At 40.5% G+C, this 24202-nt stretch overlaps 1 protein-coding gene across 2 annotated transcripts in view; it reads left to right on the top strand.

Moving 5' to 3' along the window:
* The window catches only part of LOC117332569 (potassium voltage-gated channel protein egl-36-like), a 29395-nt gene extending 5874 nt beyond the window's left edge, over positions 1-23521 (top strand). For both annotated transcript variants that reach the window (XM_033891535.1, XM_033891534.1), the window contains one exon: positions 17920-23521. In XM_033891535.1, coding sequence (XP_033747426.1) covers positions 17920-18816 — 897 coding nt within the window. In that variant the 3' untranslated portion in view covers positions 18817-23521. The remainder of the gene's footprint in view (positions 1-17919) is intronic.
* Positions 23522-24202: the final 681 nt, after the last annotated feature.

The raw sequence follows: 24202 nt of genomic DNA, 5'->3' as shown, positions 1-24202 counted from the left end.
AGGGTAGATGTTGGTGTGGTATAATACCCCCTCAATGTGACTGGTTTGTACTGTAGGGTAGATGTTGGTGTGGTATAATACCCCCTCAATGTGACTGGTTTGTACTGTAGGGTAGATGTTGGTGTGGTATAATACCCCTCAATGTGACTGGTTTGTACTGTAGGGTAGATGTTGGTGTGGTATAATACCCCCTCAATGTGACTGGTTTGTACTGTAGGGTAGATGTTGGTGTGGTATAATACCCCCTCAATGTGACTGGTTTGTACTGTAGGGTAGATGTTGGTGTGGTATAATACCCCCTCAATGTGACTGGTTTGTACTGTAGGGTAGATGTTGGTGTGGTATAATACCCCCTCAATGTGACTGGTTAGTACTGTAGGGTAGATGTTGGTGTGGTATAATACCCTCTCAATGTGACTGGTGTGTACTGTAGGGTAGATGTTGGTGTGGTATAATACCCCCTCAATGTGACTGGTTTGTACTGTAGGGTAGATGTTGGTGTGGTATAATACCCCCTCAATGTGACTGGTTTGTACTGTAGGGTAGATGTTGGTGTGGTATAATACCCTCTCAATGTGACTGGTTTGTACTGTAGGGTAGATGTTGGTGTGGTATAATACCCCCTCAATGTGACTGGTTTGTACTGTAGGGTAGATGTTGGTGTGGTATAATACCCCCTCAATGTGACTGGTTTGTACTGTAGGGTAGATGTTGGTGTGGTATAATACCCCTCAATGTGACTGGTTTGTACTGTAGGGTAGATGTTGGTGTGGTATAATACCCCCTCAATGTGACTGGTTTGTACTGTAGGGTAGATGTTGGTGTGGTATAATACCCCCTCAATGTGACTGGTTTGTACTGTAGGGTAGATGTTGGTGTGGTATAATACCCCCTCAATGTGACTGGTTTGTACTGTAGGGTAGATGTTGGTGTGGTATAATACCCCCTCAATGTGACTGGTTTGTACTGTAGGGTAGATGTTGGTGTGGTATAATACCCCTCAATGTGACTGGTTTGTACCTTTAGGGTAGATGTTGGTGTGGTATAATACCCCCTCAATGTGACTGGTTTGTACTGTAGGGTAGATGTTGGTGTGGTATAATACCCCCTCAATGTGACTGGTTTGTACTGTAGGGTAGATGTTGGTGTGGTATAATACCCCCTCAATGTGACTGGTTTGTACTGTAGGGTAGATGTTGGTGTGGTATAATACCCCCTCAATGTGACTGGTTTGTACCTGTAGGGTAGATGTTGGTGTGGTATAATACCCCCTCAATGTGACTGGTTTGTACTGTAGGGTAGATGTTGGTGTGGTATAATACCCCTCAATGTGACTGGTTTGTACCTGTAGGGTAGATGTTGGTGTGGTATAATACCCCCTCAATGTGACTGGTTTGTACTGTAGGGTAGATGTTGGTGTGGTATAATACCCCCTCAATGTGACTGGTTTGTACTGTAGGGTAGATGTTGGTGTGGTATAATACCCCCTCAATGTGACTGGTTTGTACTGTAGGGTAGATGTTGGTGTGGTATAATACCCCCTCAATGTGACTGGTTTGTACTGTAGGGTAGATGTTGGTGTGGTATAATACCCCTCAATGTGACTGGTTTGTACCTGTAGGGTAGATGATTGGTGTGGTATAATACCCCCTCAATGTGACTGGTTTGTACTGTAGGGTAGATGTTGGTGTGGTATAATACCCCCTCAATGTGACTGGTTTGTACTGTAGGGTAGATGTTGGTGTGGTATAATACCCCCTCAATGTGACTGGTTTGTACTGTAGGGTAGATGTTGGTGTGGTATAATACCCCCTCAATGTGACTGGTTTGTACTGTAGGGTAGATGTTGGTGTGGTATAATACCCCCTCAATGTGACTGGTTTGTACTGTAGGGTAGATGTTGGTGTGGTATAATACCCCCTCAATGTGACTGGTTTGTACTGTAGGGTAGATGTTGGTGTGGTATAATACCCCCTCAATGTGACTGGTTTGTACTGTAGGGTAGATGTTGGTGTGGTATAATACCCCCTCAATGTGACTGGTTTGTACTGTAGGGTAGATGTTGGTGTGGTATAATACCCCTCAATGTGACTGGTTTGTACTGTAGGGTAGATGTACCCCCTCAATGTGACTGGTTTGTACTGTAGGGTAGATGTTGGTGTGGTATAATACCCCTCAATGTGACTGGTTTGTACTGTAGGGTAGATGTTGGTGTGGTATAATACCCCCTCAATGTGACTGGTTTGTACTGTAGGGTAGATGTTGGTGTGGTATAATACCCCCTCAATGTGACTGGTTTGTACTGTAGGGTAGATGTTGGTGTGGTATAATACCCCCTCAATGTGACTGGTTTGTACTGTAGGGTAGATGTTGGTGTGGTATAATACCCCCTCAATGTGACTGGTTTGTACTGTAGGGTAGATGTTGGTGTGGTATAATACCCCTCAATGTGACTGGTTTGTACTGTAGGGTAGATGTTGGTGTGGTATAATACCCCCTCAATGTGACTGGTTTGTACTGTAGGGTAGATGTTGGTGTGGTATAATACCCCATCAATGTGACTGGTTTGTACTGTAGGGTAGATGATTGGTGTGGTATAATACCCCCTCAATGTGACTGGTTTGTACTGTAGGGTAGATGTTGGTGTGGTATAATACCCCTCAATGTGACTGGTTTGTACTGTAGGGTAGATGATTGGTGTGGTATAATACCCCCTCAATGTGACTGGTTTGTACTGTAGGGTAGATGTTGGTGTGGTATAATACCCCCTCAATGTGACTGGTTTGTACTGTAGGGTAGATGTTGGTGTGGTATAATACCCCTCAATGTGACTGGTTTGTACTGTAGGGTAGATGTTGGTGTGGTATAATACCCCCTCAATGTGACTGGTTTGTACTGTAGGGTAGATGTTGGTGTGGTATAATACCCCCTCAATGTGACTGGTTTGTACTGTAGGGTAGATGTTGGTGTGGTATAATACCCCCTCAATGTGACTGGTTTGTACTGTAGGGTAGATGTTGGTGTGGTATAATACCCCTCAATGTGACTGGTTTGTACTGTAGGGTAGATGTTGGTGTGGTATAATACCCCTCAATGTGACTGGTTTGTACTGTAGGGTAGATGTTGGTGTGGTATAATACCCCCTCAATGTGACTGGTTTGTACTGTAGGGTAGATGTTGGTGTGGTATAATACCCCCTCAATGTGACTGGTTTGTACTGTAGGGTAGATGTTGGTGTGGTATAATACCCCTCAATGTGACTGGTTTGTACTGTAGGGTAGATGTTGGTGTGGTATAATACCCCTCAATGTGACTGGTTTGTACTGTAGGGTAGATGTTGGTGTGGTATAATACCCCTCAATGTGACTGGTTTGTACTGTAGGGTAGATGTTGGTGTGGTATAATACCCCCTCAATGTGACTGGTTGTACTGTAGGGTAGATGTTGGTGTGGTATAATACCCCTCAATGTGACTGGTTTGTACTGTAGGGTAGATGTTGGTGTGGTATAATACCCCCTCAATGTGACTGGTTTGTACTGTAGGGTAGATGTTGGTGTGGTATAATACCCCTCAATGTGACTGGTTTGTACTGTAGGGTAGATGTTGGTGTGGTATAATACCCCCTCAATGTGACTGGTTTGTACTGTAGGGTAGATGTTGGTGTGGTATAATACCCCCTCAATGTGACTGGTTTGTACTGTAGGGTAGATGTTGGTGTGGTATAATACCCCCTCAATGTGACTGGTTTGTACTGTAGGGTAGATGTTGGTGTGGTATAATACCCCCTCAATGTGACTGGTTTGTACTGTAGGGTAGATGTTGGTGTGGTATAATACCCCCTCAATGTGACTGGTTTGTACTGTAGGGTAGATGTTGGTGTGGTATAATACCCCCTCAATGTGACTGGTTTGTACTGTAGGGTAGATGTTGGTGTGGTATAATACCCCCTCAATGTGACTGGTTTGTACTGTAGGGTAGATGTTGGTGTGGTATAATACCCCCTCAATGTGACTGGTTTGTACTGTAGGGTAGATGTTGGTGTGGTATAATACCCCCTCAATGTGACTGGTTTGTACTGTAGGGTAGATGTTGGTGTGGTATAATACCCCCTCAATGTGACTGGTTTGTACTGTAGGGTAGATGTTGGTGTGGTATAATACCCCCTCAATGTGACTGGTTTGTACTGTAGGGTAGATGTTGGTGTGGTATAATACCCCCTCAATGTGACTGGTTTGTACTGTAGGGTAGATGTTGGTGTGGTATAATACCCCCTCAATGTGACTGGTTTGTACTGTAGGGTAGATGTTGGTGTGGTATAATACCCCCTCAATGTGACTGGTTTGTACTGTAGGGTAGATGTTGGTGTGGTATAATACCCCCTCAATGTGACTGGTTTGTACTGTAGGGTAGATGTTGGTGTGGTATAATACCCCCTCAATGTGACTGGTTTGTACTGTAGGGTAGATGTTGGTGTGGTATAATACCCCTCAATGTGACTGGTTTGTACTGTAGGGTAGATGTTGGTGTGGTATAATACCCCCTCAATGTGACTGGTTTGTACTGTAGGGTAGATGTTGGTGTGGTATAATACCCCCTCAATGTGACTGGTTTGTACCGTAGGGTAGATGTTGGTGTGGTATAATACCCCTCAATGTGACTGGTTTGTACTGTAGGGTAGATGTTGGTGTAGTATAATACCCCGTCAATGTGACTGGTTTGTACTGTAGGGTAGATGTTGGTGTGGTATAATACCCCCTCAATGTGACTGGTTTGTACTGTAGGGTAGATGTTGGTGTGGTATAATACCCCTCAATGTGACTGGTTTGTACTGTAGGGTAGATGTTGGTGTGGTATAATACCCCCTCAATGTGACTGGTTTGTACTGTAGGGTAGATGTTGGTGTGGTATAATACCCCCTCAATGTGACTGGTTTGTACTGTAGGGTAGATGTTGGTGTGGTATAATACCCCTCAATGTGACTGGTTTGTACTGTAGGGTAGATGTTGGTGTGGTATAATACCCCGTCAATGTGACTGGTTTGTACTGTAGGGTAGATGTTGGTGTGGTATAATACCCCCTCAATGTGACTGGTTTGTACCGTAGGGTAGATGTTGGTGTGGTATAATACCCCCTCAATGTGACTGGTTTGTACTGTAGGGTAGATGTTGGTGTGGTATAATACCCCCTCAATGTGACTGGTTTGTACTGTAGGGTAGATGTTGGTGTGGTATAATACCCCCTCAATGTGACTGGTTTGTACTGTAGGGTAGATGTTGGTGTGGTATAATACCCCCTCAATGTGACTGGTTTGTACTGTAGGGTAGATGTTGGTGTGGTATAATACCCCCTCAATGTGACTGGTTTGTACTGTAGGGTAGATGTTGGTGTGGTATAATACCCCCTCAATGTGACTGGTTTGTACTGTAGGGTAGATGTTGGTGTGGTATAATACCCCCTCAATGTGACTGGTTTGTACTGTAGGGTAGATGTTGGTGTGGTATAATACCCCTCAATGTGACTGGTTTGTACTGTAGGGTAGATGTTGGTGTGGTATAATACCCCCTCAATGTGAATTGTTTCACAATCGATGATATAAACGCGGTACAGAATGCAAAAGAGAGACGATGAATGCATCTCACGTTTTTACAATAAAATCAAGAGAATTGAAACTCGTTGAAGTTTCGTTGAAAGCAGAAAAATACGCTTTGGATATCGATTGGTTCATCCTATGTGAAATATTCTAATTTGATTTGACGACTCACTAGTGAGGTATAGACACCAATGCGTCGAGTTAATTTGTCGCTGACAATCTTCACAGAAATATACTAGGAGCGTTTAGTAACTAGGGCATACAGTTAGGCTGTACGGTAACCGCAGCTCTCCCCAACATCTCTGCTTTATGACTGGAACATGTGCGACAACTTACGAAAAATATGCAAACACTTATCAATGTCCCTCTGTAGATACAAAATGTATGTCCGAAATATTGCTAGGACATAGCACAACAACATCGAACAGATGGCAGGCAGTAGACCAGCCCAAACACTCCGATGTGTGATATTTTTAGACAAACAGGATATGTATATATGTTTCTTAGGTATAGCTAGGGACGCCTCCAAAGAAAAGGTTAAACAACCAGCCGTAAGATTGTGTAAGGTATTGTCCAGATTTATAACACTGATTTTTCCCTTCAATTCAATAATGCTTTCCTATTGACAAGGGAGTTCTTTAACATAAGGAATATTGATGAAACGTTGCCTGAGATCAGACCTTTCCTGGGGATGAATTATAGAGATCACTTTTATTGATAATTTTTGACATTCTAGCGGCCGGAGCCGGACGGGAGGAAACTGCTATTGTGGTGAATATCCATTGTAGTATCATAAAATCCGTATCAGTTTACATATTTGTCTTTATAGTTTTCTTGTTTTCTATGACGTAATTCAGTAGACGTTTCAATACCTTATTCAAATATAAAAATGTAGTCAATTGTCAAGATAAAAACCTACATCCGTACGTAGTGTGGAGTTCAGGCCAGTCTGTCGTGGTAAATACCTACATCCGTACGTAGTGTGGAGTTCAGGCCAGTCTGTCGTGGTAAATACCTACATCCGTACGTAGTATAGAGTTCAGGCCAGTCTGTCGTGGTAAATACCTACATCCGTACGTAGTGAGGAGTTCAGACCAGTTTGTCGTGGTAAATACCTACATCCGTACGTAGTGTGGAGTTCAGACCAGTCTGTCGTGGTAAATACCTACATCCGTACGTAGTAAAGAGTTCAGACCAGTCTGTCGTGGTAAATACCTACATCCGTACGTAGTGTGGAGTTCAGGCCAGTCTGTCGTGGTAAATACCTACATCCGTACGTAGTATAGAGTTCAGGCCAGTCTGTCGTGGTAAATACCTACATCACTACGTAGTATAGAGTTCAGGCCAGTCTGTCGTGGTAAATACCTACATCCGTACGTAGTATAGAGTTCAGGCCAGATTGTCGTGGTAAATACCTACATCTGTACGTATAGAGTTCAGGCCAGTCTGTCGTGGTAAATACCTACATCCGTACGTAGTGTGGAGTTCAGGCCAGTCTATCATGGTAAATACCTACATCCGTACGTAGTATAGAGTTCAGGACAGTCTGTCGTGGTAAATACCTACATCCGTACGTAGTATAGAGTTCAGGCCAGTCTGTCGTGGTAAATACCTACATCCGTACGTAGTATAGAGTTCAGGCCAGTCTGTCGTGGTAAATACCTACATCCGTACGTAGTGTGGAGTTCAGGCCAGTCTGTCGTGGTAAATACCTACATCCGTACGTAGTGTGGAGTTCAGACCAGTCTGTCGTGGTAAATACCTACATCCGTACGTAGTAAAGAGTTCAGACCAGATTGTCGTGGTAAATACCTACATCTGTACGTATAGAGTTCAGGCCAGTCTGTCGTGGTAAATACCTACATCCGTACGTAGTGTGGAGTTCAGGCCAGTCTATCATGGTAAATACCTACATCCGTACGTAGTAAAGAGTTCAGACCAGTCTGTCGTGGTAAATACCTACATCCGTACGTCGTGTGGAGTTCAGGCCAGTCTGTCGTGGTAAATACCTACACCCGTACGTAGTGTAGAGTTCAGGACAGTCTGTCGTGGTAAATACCTACATCCGTACGTAGTGTGGAGTTCAGGCCAGTCCGTCGTGGTAAATACCTACATCCGTACGTAGTAAAGAGTTCAGGCCAGTCTGTCATGGTAAATAACTACATACGTACGTAGTAAAGAGTTCAGGCAAGTCTGTCGTGGTAAATACCTACATCCGTACGTAGTGTAGAGTTCAGACCAGTCTGTCGTGGTAAATACCTACATCCGTAGGTAGTATAGAGTTCAGGCCAGTCTGTCGTGGTAAATACCTACATCCGTACGTAGTGTGGAGTTCAGGCCAGTCTGTCGTGGTAAATACCTACATCCGTACGTAGTGTGGAATTCAGACCAGTCTGTCGTGGTAAATACCTACATCCGTACGTAGTATAGAGTTCAGGCCAGTCTGTCGTGGTAAATACCTACATCCGTACGTAGTGTGGAGTTCAGGCCAGTCTGTCATGGTAAATACCTACATCCGTACGTAGTGTGGAGTTCAGGCCAGTCTCTCGTGGTAAATACCTACATCCGTACGTAGTGTGGAGTTCAGGCCAGTCTGTCGTGGTAAATACCTACATCCGTACGTAGTATAGAGTTCATGCCAGTCTGTCATGCATTAACAATAGACTCTGAACAAATTAATGATTCATATCATTACAAGTTAACGACTTCATTATGGCTTGTTCTCGGTTAGTGCTAACGAAACAATTACATGTAGCTGTTACAACTGTAGATACCAACATGTAGATGACTTTCTGTGCTAGTAGATAGTATGTCAAAGTGTAGCATTCGTCCTGAAATGGTTCCATCTCTTTCGAATAGCATGTTTTCAATTAAGGAAAAAACAGCGACGGATTCCATAAGGAAAGCAGTACTTAATCGCCAAGCAAATTTGATTTGCAAATTGATCACGATTGTCCTATCATATTACACGCTATTTTAGCAAATTATTAGATTATACCATATCAAATATATTTTCCACGTTCGTGACTCTGATTATATCTATGGTTGCTGTGTTGACGTGATTAACTGGCGAACTTTGACTAATCCGGGAGGACTACCAATAGAACCCGAGTAATACTATAGTGCTGTACATAAGCACCCCTGTCGCTGGTCCCACTGGGAGGTGTACGTACGTGACAATCACTTAATACTGACCACATGGGTCAATCACGTGATAAGATAATCGGAGTTTTTTTTATCACTTCTTGGGATCTTAGTGACGTCAGATGTACATCATCACAGCCTGTAGTAGATAAAATATCTATGTTATAGTACTATACTGTTGTGAAATCGAGTGGTGTAACATGGCAGGATTGAGTTATCGTATCTGTATGACGATGTTGTCAGACAGAACAGCAACGACAGGAATAAACGTCTGTATTGCTCTGAGGTCTAACCGATAACTGAGGGCTAAAACATAGGTAATATAAAGGTACGAGGCCTTCCGGGGATAACTACCCGGAATCCTCGGAACCGTACGTAAAATACAATGTTGTTTCACAACAATACTTCAAATTTCTAAGATTTCTTGAAAACATCTATTAAATCACGGTACTCGGTACGGTAATGAGATATCGAAAAACAGTCGTCAATATCTCCTTATTAAAGTCATAGTGCCTACGGTATTCGCGTGAAAATTTATAAATATATGTCAAGTTTTCAGGGAAAAGACGCCCCTTTAGAGAGAAATATAGTCAATTATTAAAACTCTTCTTCGGCATGAATGCCAGGATTCTGTCCCAATTTGGTCTGAAGTATCCTTCGGTGAACGGAAATCATTTTTGTATTAACACCATGAACCTCTTGTTTTTAAGATACATTTAAGGATTTCGCAGTTCATAAAATTTGTCTCAAGACCTATTGAGGTTTATACCCCCATACACCTCAAAATAACTTTATTCAATCCTTATATCTATATTTTTGTGATATTTTTGTATAATATTTTGTCCTTGACAAATAATGCCTTGTGCAAGTCTACCACGGAACTTACCGAAATTTAACTCTTCGTCTACATATGGTTATTACTTTCAGGATTTCTTTCGTGAACAAACTTAATAACGAATTAAAACAAATATTATTTTTAATGGAATTTATTTCATACAAATATGATCACTTTTGAAAAGGAATTAAAAAATATAGTCCAAGCTCGACAAATGTATTCCTACGCCGGACTTGATATAGTTCATTGAAAAATGTTGTTAACTGTGGTAGGTTCATTTAGTCTGAATTAAGTGGAAATATAAATATTATAAAGTTATATCAATTAAAACAGACGATACTTTCATGAGGAATATCGTATACCTTATGTGTCTAAGTATGACGTTTTGGGTTTTGGGTCTGATCTGCGGAATATTTGTGTCCAGTGAACTCGGAAGATCGTGGTATCCAAGATGGCTACCATCAACAATTTTGGATTTTAACATGTTAAGTGTTCAATGCCATTTCTTTAGAACTACTGAAGTGGGACACGTAAAATATGAGTATGGATTATGTGTACCACATCTTGAAGTTAATAATTAAAATATTCTCGTACTTCAGACTTAGGGAAGGAAACATTTTCAGTATGGGGCTTTGATGGCCAGTGTCTTCAGCTTCATTGGATATCCAAAATGGCTACCGACCGCCATTCAGATTTCCACATTTGGTATTTGATGCCGTTATTTCTCAGTAACTACGGATTTAGTAATCGTTTTGAAGCTTTATGATCATATTTGATCATCTGGAGTCTGATCGAATATCTAATATGACAACCAGTGACCATTTAAATTTCAACGTGTTTACTGGTCATAAAGGTCATGATTCATTTTGACCAAATTCGGTCATAAGCACCCTTTTTTCAGAAGGGGATCATGGGAAATAAAGGTATGTCATTAAATCCCTACATACTATGCATAAATCAAAGAATTTTGACCAAATTTGGTCAAAAGCACCCTTGAGATAAGACCCAAAATTTTGGCATAAATAGCGTATTGTTCAAAATTTGTTATGAAGTATTGTTGGGATGAACAGCTAAAAAAATGGTAAAACTTTTGTAATATAACTTAAACGAGAGTATTTTGCCATGATTACTGAAATACCTAGATGAGAGGTGTAGGCCCTCTGAGCTCTTGTTCAATGGACAATTTCAAACACAACAAAATTAATTTCAATAGTGAAATTGAAATTAATGTAGTACAATAGATAATTAATAATGAAAATTTAAAAAAAAAAAGAGAGCTACATAGAACCAGATACAATCATCTATTGTCGATGGGATTTATATAGCGTTTTATATCATTGATTTATTTGAAGAATTCCGGTAACACCAACTGTAAGCTGTCAGCTGTAAGATGCGTTAGGGTGGGAATCGGTATGATGTAAGATAAAAAAAAATTGTCAAATGTTGCAATAGGCTTCACAGAAATTATTTTGGTCGCTTTCTAGTCACCAAGCCAAGAACATCAAAAAGATACAAAAATCTTTAGGGGTTGCCAATATAGTCGTCCCGTACCACAGGGGCTTGACACGGTGTTATGACACAGAATGACATAACGGGGGTTCCAATTATAGACATCCCCTTCCACAGGGGAATTGGCACGTTCCTATGACCCAGAATGACCTATGACCCCCCCCCCCCCCCCCCCCCCCCCCCCCCCCGCTCCCCACCCCACCCACCCCAAGATCATCGTCTTATAATGATCACTGATATGGAGATCTACCCCAGGGTCAGACCCCCATATCATCGTCTTATAATGATCACTGATATGGTAGTCCAACCCCCAGGGTCAGACCCCCATATCACGGTCTTATAATGATCGGCGATATGGTAGTCCAACCCCAGGGTCCGACCCCCAGATCACGGTCCGACCCCAGATCACATTCTTATAATGATCAGTGATGTGGTAGTCCAACCCCAGGGTCCGACCCCTAGATCACGGTCCGACCCCAGATCACATTCTTATAATGATCACTGATATGGTATTCCAACCCGAGGGACCGACCCCAGATCATTGTCTTATAATGATCAGTGGTATGGAGATTGAACCCCAGTGTCCCACCCCCAGATCACGGTCTTATAATGATCACTGATATGGTAGTCCAACCCCCAGGGTCAGACTCCCAGATCACATTCTTATAATGATCAGTGATATGGTAGTCCAACCCCCAGGGTCAGACTCCCAGATCACGGTCCGACCCCAGATCACATTCTTATAATGATCACTGATATGGTATTCCAACCCGAGGGACCGACCCCTGATCATTGTCTTATAATGATCACTGATATGGTATTCCAACCCGAGGGACCGACCCCAGATCATTGTCTTATAATGATCAGTGGTATGGAGATTGAACCCCAGTGTCCCACCCCCACATCACGGTCTTATAATGATCACTGATATGGTGATCGGACCCTGGGGTTAAATATTTCATTCTGTTTGATATTAACGTGTCAAGTCCCTGTGTCTCTTACGATGAGTTTGATATTCTTTTCTCATTATGCTGGGATTGCTTTATGAACAACTGTCGTTGTACATGCAGTATTATGACACATCAATGTACACCCGAATACCAGAATTGTAATACATGGTAGAACTGTATATTATGTACAGAGCTTCAGCCTCGTAACACTGTCCCAATACACAGAGAGTTGGAAAAATGTCATCATAACTCGACTTAATAACAGCGCGCTAATGATCTCTCAGCTCGTGCAGCGCACGTGCTACTTGTAAACATGGACGTGCACGCGTAACCGATCTACTAAGTGGTTGTATTATACGTTCTGTATATATGGCACCACTGACGTTGTCCATTGCTACTGTTGAAATAAACAACTAGTGATGTTTACTTGTAATTAATATCCAATCGATTATGGGTGAGAACACACTCACGGGGCAAGTTCCAACTATAATCATCACAATTAAGTTATATATTCTGTAATACTTATATATTATATGAATTATATTGTAGATAGTTCTCAGAGGAGAGTACTTTGTGTAAACGGGATATACACTTACACCGGAACTAAGTTGCTGTTTTTTTGGGTGTTTTTTGTTTTTTTTTTTGTGTGCACTTTTTCGGAATTATGCGCCCTTTGGAAAAGCAAATATATTTTCCATTTTTTTTTTTTTTCTGTAGAATATATCTTACTTCCATTTTACTTGTTATATTCATTATGCATCATACTCGATATATTGAATATTTTTTCACTTACAAATTATATACAATGTACACATAACAGTAAACATGTTTATATATGCAAAGTTGAACTGTCGTCGTTGTTTGTATATTGAATGTCTTGTATCTTAACCTTTGAACGATTTTTGTTGTTTCTTTCTATTCTAAGAAGAAAATGATATATATAGAAATTATAGTTAACAATATGGCACAGTATCGCTTTGTAACGTACAGGAACGACAATTATTTAGGTCTTTTCGGCTAATTCCGTCAATGCGTTTGATTCCGAGCTTTGACGGAATAGGCCGAGATTATCGTTACAGGAATTACCAATCCACACACGCTTATCTCCCCTTCTCACTCAGACGCTCCGATCCATCGGTCATTTCCTTGATATCAACAGTCATTGATAAAACTTCAATTCATGTTATAGTAAAGACATTCAGCAGCTGTCTGAATATTTTAACTGTAAAAATGACACGCGCTATCAACGTAACGAAGGTCCCCCTGGTCGTAAAGGTTTCCTTTCTTTGGCTGTGTATCGGGGCCACTCCCATTGCCTGCGTACACGGTAGCGATAAGTAGGGTCGAGGGAAATCATCCGCCAACACTGCCAGAATGGGCCAATAAATACACTGACCTAATACCGCTACAGCACGTTTGCATGTTTTAAATAATAAAAATGTCCGTATAGATTTAACGAGAACACCGCCAGTATGGTTGCTGATCGTGACGACTAACAGAACAGGACCGTTTGATAGACTTGCTTTGTTGATAGTGTGTGCTTCAATCAGAGACTTGTATATCCGACGTCTCTGGTTCAATGTCTATAAAACACCTCAATAAAGTATAGTCGTTAGCAAACACTCTGATGACAAAGATCAATCTGTTATAATCACGTGACATATTTTATAAAAATATAATTTTAGAAATGTTCTATATATAGTACTGACGATTTTCATTATCAACGCACGTGGTACGTAACCCCCACCGGGGATTGTACGTTTTATAGATACTTGCGTCATCATATTGGATTTAAACGCATTTGTGTTTGTAGTTAGACCTGATTGATCTTTGGTAATTTGTGCCTAGAGCGTAATAGGTTTTTCAGAAGGGTTGCCTGTCCGCTTAAATGTTTGTTGTGTTTCCGATAATCTTCTCTCTTAAAACGATGAAATTCCGTTCGCCGTCTCATAGCAATTTCAATCCAGAGTTGTCGTTCTTGAAGACTAGATGGGTAGAGGGTGTTACGATAAAATTGCGATCATGTCATAACATTCGATAAACAAAACCGATATCTTGGATTATATGATTGGTTACTTTTTTCGGCATACCTTTGGTCCCGGATATGACGCGACAGGTGGCGTTACTGGTCAAGATAAAGTATGTGATTCGTCAATGTAGCGGTAAAAACGAAACAAAATTAAGATTGAATGCAAGCTGAATACGTAGACGTATCTTTTCAAATGACACATTAATAAAATTATATTCCTGATTTAAATGCAGTTTTATTATCACCAAAAATGATTCAAACTGATATAATTTTGTTACCCGTGCTGAAACGCATTAGATCGTAAATTTATTTCACCAGCAGTTTTACATTATACTCACCAGCATTAAAACTATGCCGTTCATCTTTTTTAATGATATTTCTTGTTTACATCTAATTAACACCAACACACGAACAATTGCACCCTAAAACACAGGGACTTGACACGAATTCACAACCATAAATGGCCCATATTATAATTATGTATTATACAGTGCAACTTCCGAAAACCGAACCTTCTAAAAACCGAACACCTCTGAATACCGAACGAATTGTTATTGCACGGAATTGGTCCTTCTTTATTATAGTATTAAAAAACTTCCAAATACCGATCCTTCTGAATTCCGAACACCGGACTGATTTTGTGTCCGGTTCCTGTTAAAATATACCAAAAATTACTTCTGAAAACCGGCCTTACCTGAGCGATTATGACACGAGGTCAGGCCAGTCAACCGTGAAACAACAACTGTGACGGGTATTGTGTGAAGCCTTATTGTCTCGGGACCTACGTAGGTGATTTGTACAGGTATCCAATATATACCCCAAAGGGGCATTATGACGGAAGGCCTAGTGTATAATCAACACGACAATTATGAAACGATGCCACACTTCATTGAAGCGCGTCGGTTCGTTTATCTTCTCAATGCAATAGAGCTGGAAGCCTGAGTTTCGCATTTAATTTGCATGAGGCCAAAAAGGGGTTGTTTTCGTAAAGAAGCCCGTGATGTTTTCTTAGACAACAGCGATGTCGGAAATACGACCAGTATCATCTGATCAATTGATATTGATATTGAAACAAAACATCTTCACACCCTTTAATATTATTTGATGTGTAAAATATTCCATATCGGACTATTGGCTCCATCCACATGACGGAAGCTTCACCGGATGTAACAAAATGTAGGCCGATCGTAAAGTGTAGTTGTACATGTGAAAATACTGTTTAAAACTATTGTTATAGTCATTTGCCTTTCTTATATATTCTGCAATATATACATTGATTAACTTTCATAATATGCATATTATTCAGACAATCCAAATTGTCTAAGTATGTACGTGCCGTTTTGTAATCGGGTGCATTCTAATAAAACATCGTCCAACCAATTATATCCGGAATTTGACCGGTCATTTTTCGATCAACTTCTCCAAACCGAACCCTCTATAAACCGAACAAATAGTCATGTCCCATGCATGTTCGGTTTATAGAGGTTCCACTGTAGTATCATTATATTATACTAGAAATGCCTGTGTCCTAAAACGATTGCTAATGAGACCGAAAGTTACATACAAAATACAGAGGCAGTGTACGATAGAATTTCCTCGCGATGCAATTAATTATTTTATTCAATTTAATCTTAAAAGATACAAAAATAACAGCTGTAACTTTGGGAGAATGCTAACATTTGGGTACTAGCCTGTTAACTATGTAAGTTTTGGTATTATATAAAAGTATACAACAACCTTTTATTGTTTTCAATCGATCATAACTACTTATTGTCGGAGATGTATATATATTGAGCTAGTCCTGAAGTTTTGCTGACAGAATGACAACCCATTAACAGGTGTCTCTAATAGCGAGGGATACTGAGGTTCCAAACAGAAACGCGTAGAGTTATTCCGAAACCTTCTGAACTAATTTTGTGGCGTTGTTTTGTTGCTGAACAATGAAATATTTATAGAAGTACCGGAAGTGAAAGCGTTTTCCTTGGGTATTATTATCCAGGGAGCTATCCGGGGAGCTACCAGGGAGAAGGTTGGTTTGCCGTATGACAAAATATATTACTTTTCAACATACAAGGTGGCACCAATCCAAATGAGGCACGCTTGCTCCGAGAAATTACTGCCGATTAGACGTAGCGATCAATGATCTTTGTTTGTGTGGTATTATAGCATTTCTTTGAGAAGGTATTTCTCGTGAATTTGTGTTTACTGATCACTAGAGACGTTGAAAGGTCACCAGGGATACAGTTAGAGGAACAGAGGATTTCCTCGTAAATACCCAGTATTAATAAGCACAAGCTGTACGATATGTATACATGCCATTCTGACAAAAGAAACACCTCGTCAGTTTTGGCTGTCTGGAACCCAGGCATACATTATTAACATGGCCGTGCGTGCACGACCGGTACATTGTCGGCATAGTCATACTACTACACGTGCGTTTTATCATTTTGAATGTTGTGTATGATCAGAGACTGTTAGGCTTGGATGAATATTTCAGCTATTCGTGTATTTGTGATACGTACAAAGAGAATACCTGGTCATGCGAGGGTTAAGAAATATGTGTCACTTTTTTCTTTTTCATTTTATTGGTTGTTTGATGATTAATCTAATTGTAATATAGTTTATGTTTAAACCATTGGCCATATTTTCTATGGGTCATGTAACTGCATTCAAACCAAAATCAAAATTTACATAATTTGTGTATAAGCTATGTTCACATTTCGCCTACTCTAACTCACAAAATTATCCAACTAGCCAAGCCGAAACTGGGTTAGCAACATCTAGTTCCGAACGTTATAATGGGAAAGTATTTGTTCCATCTAAATCTTTACAGACAAAATCGTCATAATAATTTTAACGTTTATTTTGCAATATTTCAATACTTTATGGTGTATTTCTTGTAGATTTTATCTATTTTACAACAATTACGAATCACTCTTGTTGGCCCGGACGGAAGCGTCCAAGGGGTCTTACTGTGGGAGGAAACCGAAGTACCCTGAAAAAACCCCGGAAAGTTTCGGGCAGGTGACCCCATATCTTTTCTTGAGAATGGACTCACCTTGGTGAAAGGCGATTAAGTTATAACTGCGCCACCCGGCCACCCTGATTATTTCGTTCCTATTTCATAAGAACATATTTATTAATGTTTGATTTGTGTGTGCTACATTATTTTTTTCTCCTTTTTTCCTCTGGGGTTACATGAAAGAATCACACGCTCATCAACAAACATACATCGCTCCGTACGAGCTACCAGGATTAACATATGGCATCATATTAATTTCATTTATACAACATCACACACACATATATATGTGAGTAGAACATCCCACAAAATACAATATTACACTTAATACTAACGAATGTTAATGTTTTAAGTAATTTCACATATTCTAATGTCTAATTATCGTACCGTTAAAGGGACATTCCTTCGTTCGCACATCAGAAACATGCACAAGTTCTATTGACGAGTCTATGTCCGAACGATGATAATATGAGTGTTTGTGCCTACATGTAATGAAATTAACGACGAAATGTACAGGAAAAGAGCGTATCGTATACAAATACCGTATGTCTTTGCGGTAATTAGTAATACTTCGGGTCGAATTAAGAATTTTCAGAACTTGATACTCCAAGAACTTTGTTTTATCTTAAGAGTAAAACTGCCTTATTAATGTAAAGATAATAACTTTTACTACTTGGAAAAAAATACATATTTTCCAGTAAGTTTAATTTTGACGACATAAACTTTATTCAAACGAAGGAATGCCCATTTAATGAAGACATTTTTCACAAAATTACTTGTGATGCATACTGATATTTAAAACAACAGTACATTTAATTTAATTGTCATATTTCTGTGCAGGTGTTCAGCTATTTTTACCTGGGGATCGTCATATTGTCCGGAATACTCTTCTGCTGCGGCACACATCCGGATTTCTTGCGAACGACCTTCGTACCAACCAACGAAACGGATTACGGCTTCCTAAACCCCGAGAATCCTAAGGAACTCCTCCTCCTCACAACTCGTCCGGTATTCGCACTAGAGGTCGGCGGATGGTTTGTTCTCATTTTCTTTTCAATCGAATTTTTGATCCATTTTTTTCTTTGTCCTGTAAAAAGCGAGTTTTTCAAAAGCGGATTAAATGTTTTGGACGGTATTTTATTCATTTGTATGTGGATGGTGTTCACCTTCGAATTTCACAGTGATGTAGTTTACTCGAATCGCCATCTTGGGATGTTTTACCTCGTTCTCAAGTCGATGATGATCCTACGACTGTTCCGGTTGCTGCGCCTGGTGAAGCAGTATAGTGCTCTGCGCATCCTCACGGTTTCTCTCGTGGCCAGCCTCAAGGAACTCGGACTCCTTCTTATCACCTTTCTCATGGCTTCAGTATTCTTCGCAAGTTTCATTTATTTCGCCGAGTTTGAAGAACCTTCTACCTTCCCTCACATTTTCATAGGAATCTGGTGGTCTGTAGTTACCATGACAACGGTAGGATATGGAGACATTTTCCCAAAATCCACACCTGGCCATCTAGTAGGTTCCGCATGCGCAATATGTGGTGTGTTAATTCTATCGATGCCTATTGCAATCGTTGCAACGAAGTTTAGCAATTTCAACGACAGAAACGCAGAACGAGAAAGGAGCAAAAGCTTGAAAGCTGCGGACCCCTACACGCCACGTGAATCTCCGAACACCAGCAAACTCTTCCTAACTAAAGTGTCATCTGTCCTCGAGGTGAAGCAGTCCCCGACGTAGGGGGCGCTACTCTCTACATATAACAGTGATTAATGGCCTCAAAGAATGCTTCCGAAAAGTGAATTCATTTGCAATCAGATATATGAATAACGAAAAATTTGCTCACATATAAAATGGCCGTACAAATTTGTTTTGTCAAATTTGAAAAGAAAATTAATAGTATGTTTGATCATAATATGATTTAAGTCAGACAGGCCGGATGTACCCGGATGTGATAGTTGATACGGCGATTTTTTAATGCTTACAAATATTTCTATATCATTACCAAGTGTTGTCAAACTGTTCATAGTGTTAAATATGTATGATCCAACAAATCAAAAGTATTTAAGGTAAAGGGTATCACATTAGTTATAATCACGATGTACAGAAGATCGAGTTTTATTCTCCCTTGAGTTTACAGAAGATGAAATAACAAAGAGGGGCGGGGGGTCTTATGACTGGATGGTAGCTATTGGCTACTAGGTGACAAAGGTACCAAGTTTGAGCCCAGAAGATGTCTACCCTTGCACACACAATAGATAATGCATGTAAGGAAAGACAACTCTGTGTGAACCATGTACTCCCTAGTTTTCCTCCATCTTTTTATGGACATCCCTATTTTGAAATCCTTTCGATCAGCTATTGTTCTGTAAGATATGTTTTTGATGTCTGATCTATATGGAATATAAAGGGTTTAAGTATATACGTCATGACGTGGTCCAATGTAATTGATTTACTGATACCCTTTACCTTAAAATAGATGTGTTTACGAAGTAAACATTCTGTACGCATTAGTTAAAACAACGAAAAACAATTAATTGAAAAATACGACTGAATGAAATTATTAAGAAGGGTGAATGTATCATCTATTCATGAAATTATTGTCTAATCCGGAAGAAAGTTCTGTCTAGTCCGGGAAGAATTCTGTATTCCGGAAAGTACCTCTAGTCCGAAAGTCCGGTCTTTTTTCAGTAAGTACTAAATTCATAAACAAAGACAGAAAATGGATCATCTGGGGGCGATTTTTTTTCAGATTTTGCATGTGGATTTTTTTCTTTTTTTTTTCTATCAAACACATTTTTTCATTAGATTTGGCGAGTGTGAGAAAACAATATTTAAAACAATATTTAATTGTCTTGTTGGTCCCGAGTATTCGATGGTTTCTCATCTCTAACTACGGGTACACTGAGGCGGTCAATGATTAACAACTCAGCATTCAGTTCTATGTACTGTGTCAATCTTTGTAAAATTGAAACTGGTCGATATCAAACACAGGGAAAAAAAGAAAATGTATGACGTGTAAAATAATGTATTAGTCAGTCACGTGCGGTACAGACACTATGTTGACATACAAAAATGACGAGGCTTGTAGAATGGTTAGAGTATCTACAGACATGTCAATAATCGCTCGAGTGTTCTTTCCCTAAGAAGCCTGACCAATGAGCTTGGTTCTTTGGCAGAACTGGGCCAAATGTCTGTGTAGGTAATAGGAAGTTACCAGGCATTACAATAACTTGACCAGTCATCTTGTTTTTTGTGTGTTAGAACTTGACCGATGATCGCGGTAGCGTCCAAACATTTCATGATCTTATTATGCATTGTGAATCGTCACACGTCCTTCTCTTCTGACATTAAATAATACACACGGACACACTTACTTAAAACCTTTATTACAGTCACGAGTGGAAAGCTCACGAATGACGTAATATCCTAACAGACCTCTTATCCAACTGAAAAATTAAAGAAAAATTGAATGGGTGCTGTGTGTTGGTGTTAGGATAGATCATTCGACTTGGCGCTATGCGTCGGTTATGGTATATCAGCTTGGCGCTATGCGTCGGTTATTGCATATCGGCTTGGCGCTGTGCGTCGGTTATGGTATATCGGCTTGGCGCTGTGCGTCCATTATGGTGTATTGACTTGGGGCTGTGCGTCGATTACGGTATATCGGCTTGGCGCTGTGCGTCGGTAAGGGTATGTCGGCTTGCCATATCGCTGTGCCAAGATAAGATACAAGTAAGTCAGGTTAGCGCGGTGTGTTGATAAGGAAAAGTCGGTTTTGCGTTGTGCGTCAGTTAGAGTATGTCGGCTCGGTCGGGACAACGGTTTGGCGCGGTGCGTCCGTAAGTGTATGTCGGGTTTTCGCGGTGCGTCGGTAAGTGTATGTCGGGTTTTCGCGGTGCGTCGATTAGGATATATCAGCTGAGAGCGAAGCTTGGGGAAGCAAAAGTTATCGTGGTGCGTCGTTAACGATACGCCGGTACATCACGATGTGTTATTTAGGATAAGTCGTCATGGCGCGGTGCGTCAATAAGGATATGTCGGCTTGACGCAGTGCGTCGCTTTGTAGCGCGATGCGCGTGAGTGTATCTACAAACTCATTGTGTGTAACGTTCGACCCCATGTGGTGATAGCATTAATGAGTAAGTCGTGTTTGTATATACCGGATAGGGTCTAGCAAAACAAAGATAAACAACGTGCCAGAATTACTGTGAAAACATAACTAGGATGTCAGACAATTCTAAGCAGTGCGTTTTTATATGTCAGAATGTAGCGATTGGCTGTTCGGCGTCTTTCACGTAGAGCCAAGTCATCGTTATTGGAGAAATATATAGCCCAATAGTTTTTGCTAGAAATAATAGGCTTTGGGAAATGTCAACTGAACTGTGTAGTTCAAGCACTTCCCAAAACCTTGGTCTGGTCTATATTACCACGGACGGCCAAGTCTTGATCAGGTCTCACGAGAGCGTGACGTCACCGCGGTCGCGACAGCAGAACATGGGGGCGCCTTGAAGTTAATCTTTCTCTGTATCAGTTAAGCTTTGTAGAGACTCTGATAATTTTGTAGCGGTTACTTTTGGTATACGTGATCCGCTTCCTCAGTAAACTCTTTGGTCAATTTGTGATTTTTCCCCTTCTGGAGATAGAAGGACGAGCGGCAGACAGTTACAAGAGGGAATCAATATATTGACTATCATAGCAGCGATAATACGCGCCCTACCGACCCAGTCAGCGTTCAGTATCGGTATTAAATGAAGCTTTGTTTCATTTTCATCCAAAATATATACCAATAGCAAATGAATATATGAAGGGGTAAGAAACGACCTAAAATTGAACAAAAACGTGCATACACAATTATATTGCACAGTGGTATTCCGTGAGTCGGTAGTGATGACGTAACATTGCACACACATCGACATTCCATCAGACACACTTACCCAAAACGTCCCGCCAGGGGGAGCGATGCGTTCTATCTAATTTCTTTTTAACGATTACCTGGTGAATTATCGCGTGTTTGACGTAATATCGAGACGGCTGACCACTGTCCATGCCAAAACGAATGTCCACTGGGTATTTTCTTTCTATTGGTTTTCACAAAAACACGTCTGTCCGAGACTTACTCAACACGAACTCCTCATAGAGCACAACCAAGACTTGGTATCGCAGGCAAAGTCTGCTCTCCCGCGTTTACAATATATAACATGGGGAGGGGATTCTAGTGAAATATTGGTAAAAAACTACTGATATATTGTCTTTAGTCTTGTCATTTCAGATTTGGGACATTCGTTTACTGTTTATAGGCCCAGCTGTGTATCGCTCCGTAAGGTTTCAGAATCTGTACTACTTACAATATCGTCATGTGTCCGGGAAAAAAACCTGTGACGCTCACTCGCTATATATCCCGGCTTAATTGATCGTAACCTTGCCTATTCGGCTACTTGACCTTGACATACTTAGTATCCGGTTACAATACGTTGTCCGTAACCTTGAACTTAACTGCTGTATTGGCCGTGATTTTACCACACACTCAGATAGACTACGACTTCGACCTACATATTCTAGTAGTCGGCTAAACTGTCCATGGCCTTGACCTTTCCAGCTACAGTCACCGTGACCTTGAATAAAGTGATCGTAAACTTATCACGTGGCGTTTTATTTACAGTCCGACGCCGTTACTGTGTGAAGGACGTGTGACATTCCTTGTTGACAACGTATTGTCAACTTTACAAACGTGCTCAATAATACGCGGACAACTCTAACAGTATTACGTTATAGGACATTATATATATATATGCAAGTTTTGCAAGCGTGAAAGCGATAGTTTTTTACTCAGGAATTGTGGGATGTCTTGTTCATATGAATGTTTTAAACGATGGAAAGGAAGTTTCCACTATTGAAATCAAAACTGAAACGATATGTAAATGTTACCTATTGATCTTAATACTCAAATAACTAAAACAGATATTTAAGTTTATGTTTTACTCTAACGAGACTATATTTTCCCCGTGGATAATGATCACTGGAACCGATCTGAAGTGACATCAGTTTTGATTTCATTGGTTGAGACTCGTCATGTCATGTCGTCACTTCCTGTTTTTTGTATATAATTTCATACCTATATAATAATTATGCACCACCAAATGCACTTGTACATATATATTATATGATTAATATTTACTATAAACATGAATGCAAAATTTAAACGTCTAAAACGTTTAAAGCTCAAAATTATGCAAATGAATGTCTGATGTCACGATTTTGTCCATTGATTGTCATATACATATATGCCAATTAGCCACGTTCCGATTATCATCAAATTCCCACATTCCACAACTTATATAGAGTGGTTACCCATTGTTTTGTATACCATGATCCTTACCTACAATTATATACTTACCTTACCTGTGATAAACAGAAAACAAAATACGGGGAGTGGGAGGGAGGGAGGGAGAGGAGTGAAGTGGTAGTTGGAGTGGGAGTGGAGTGGGAATGGAGTGGAGTTGGAGTGGAGTGGGAGTTGGGTGGAGTTGGAGTGGAGTGGGAGTTGGGTGGAGTTGGAGTGGCGTGGGAGCGAGTGGAGTGGGAGTTGAGTTGGAGTTGGAGGGGAGTGGAGTTGGAGGGAGGGAGGTTTTACTGTACATGGTCCGTGTGTATGTGTTCTATAGTTTTACTGTACATGGTCCATGTGTCTGTTCTATAGTTTTACTGTACATGGTCCGCGTGTGTCTGTTCTATAGTTTTACTGTACATGGTCCGTGTGTGTGTTCTATAGTTTTACTGTACATGGTCCGTGTGTGTGTTCTATAGTTTTACTGTACATGGTCCGTGTGTGTGTGTTCTATAGTTTTACTGTACATGGTCCGTGTGTGTGTGTTCTATGGTTTTACTGTACATGGTCCATGTGTGTGTTCTATAGTTTTACTGTACATGGTCCATGTGTCGGTTCTATAGTTTTACTGTACATGGTCCGTGTGTGTGTGTTCTATAGTTTTACTGTACATGGTCCGTGTGTGTGTGTTCTATAGTTTTACTGTACATGGTCCATGTGTGTGTTCTATAGTTTTACTGTACATGGTCCGTGTGTGTGTTCTATAGTTTTACTGTACATGGTCCGTGTGTGTGTCTG

The sequence above is a fragment of the Pecten maximus genome, chromosome 8 (genome assembly GCF_902652985.1).
Source record: "Pecten maximus chromosome 8, xPecMax1.1, whole genome shotgun sequence".
Taxonomy (NCBI): domain Eukaryota; kingdom Metazoa; phylum Mollusca; class Bivalvia; order Pectinida; family Pectinidae; genus Pecten; species Pecten maximus.
The sequence above is the reverse complement of the archived record's forward strand: the minus strand, read 5'-3'. Positions and strand labels throughout refer to the sequence as shown.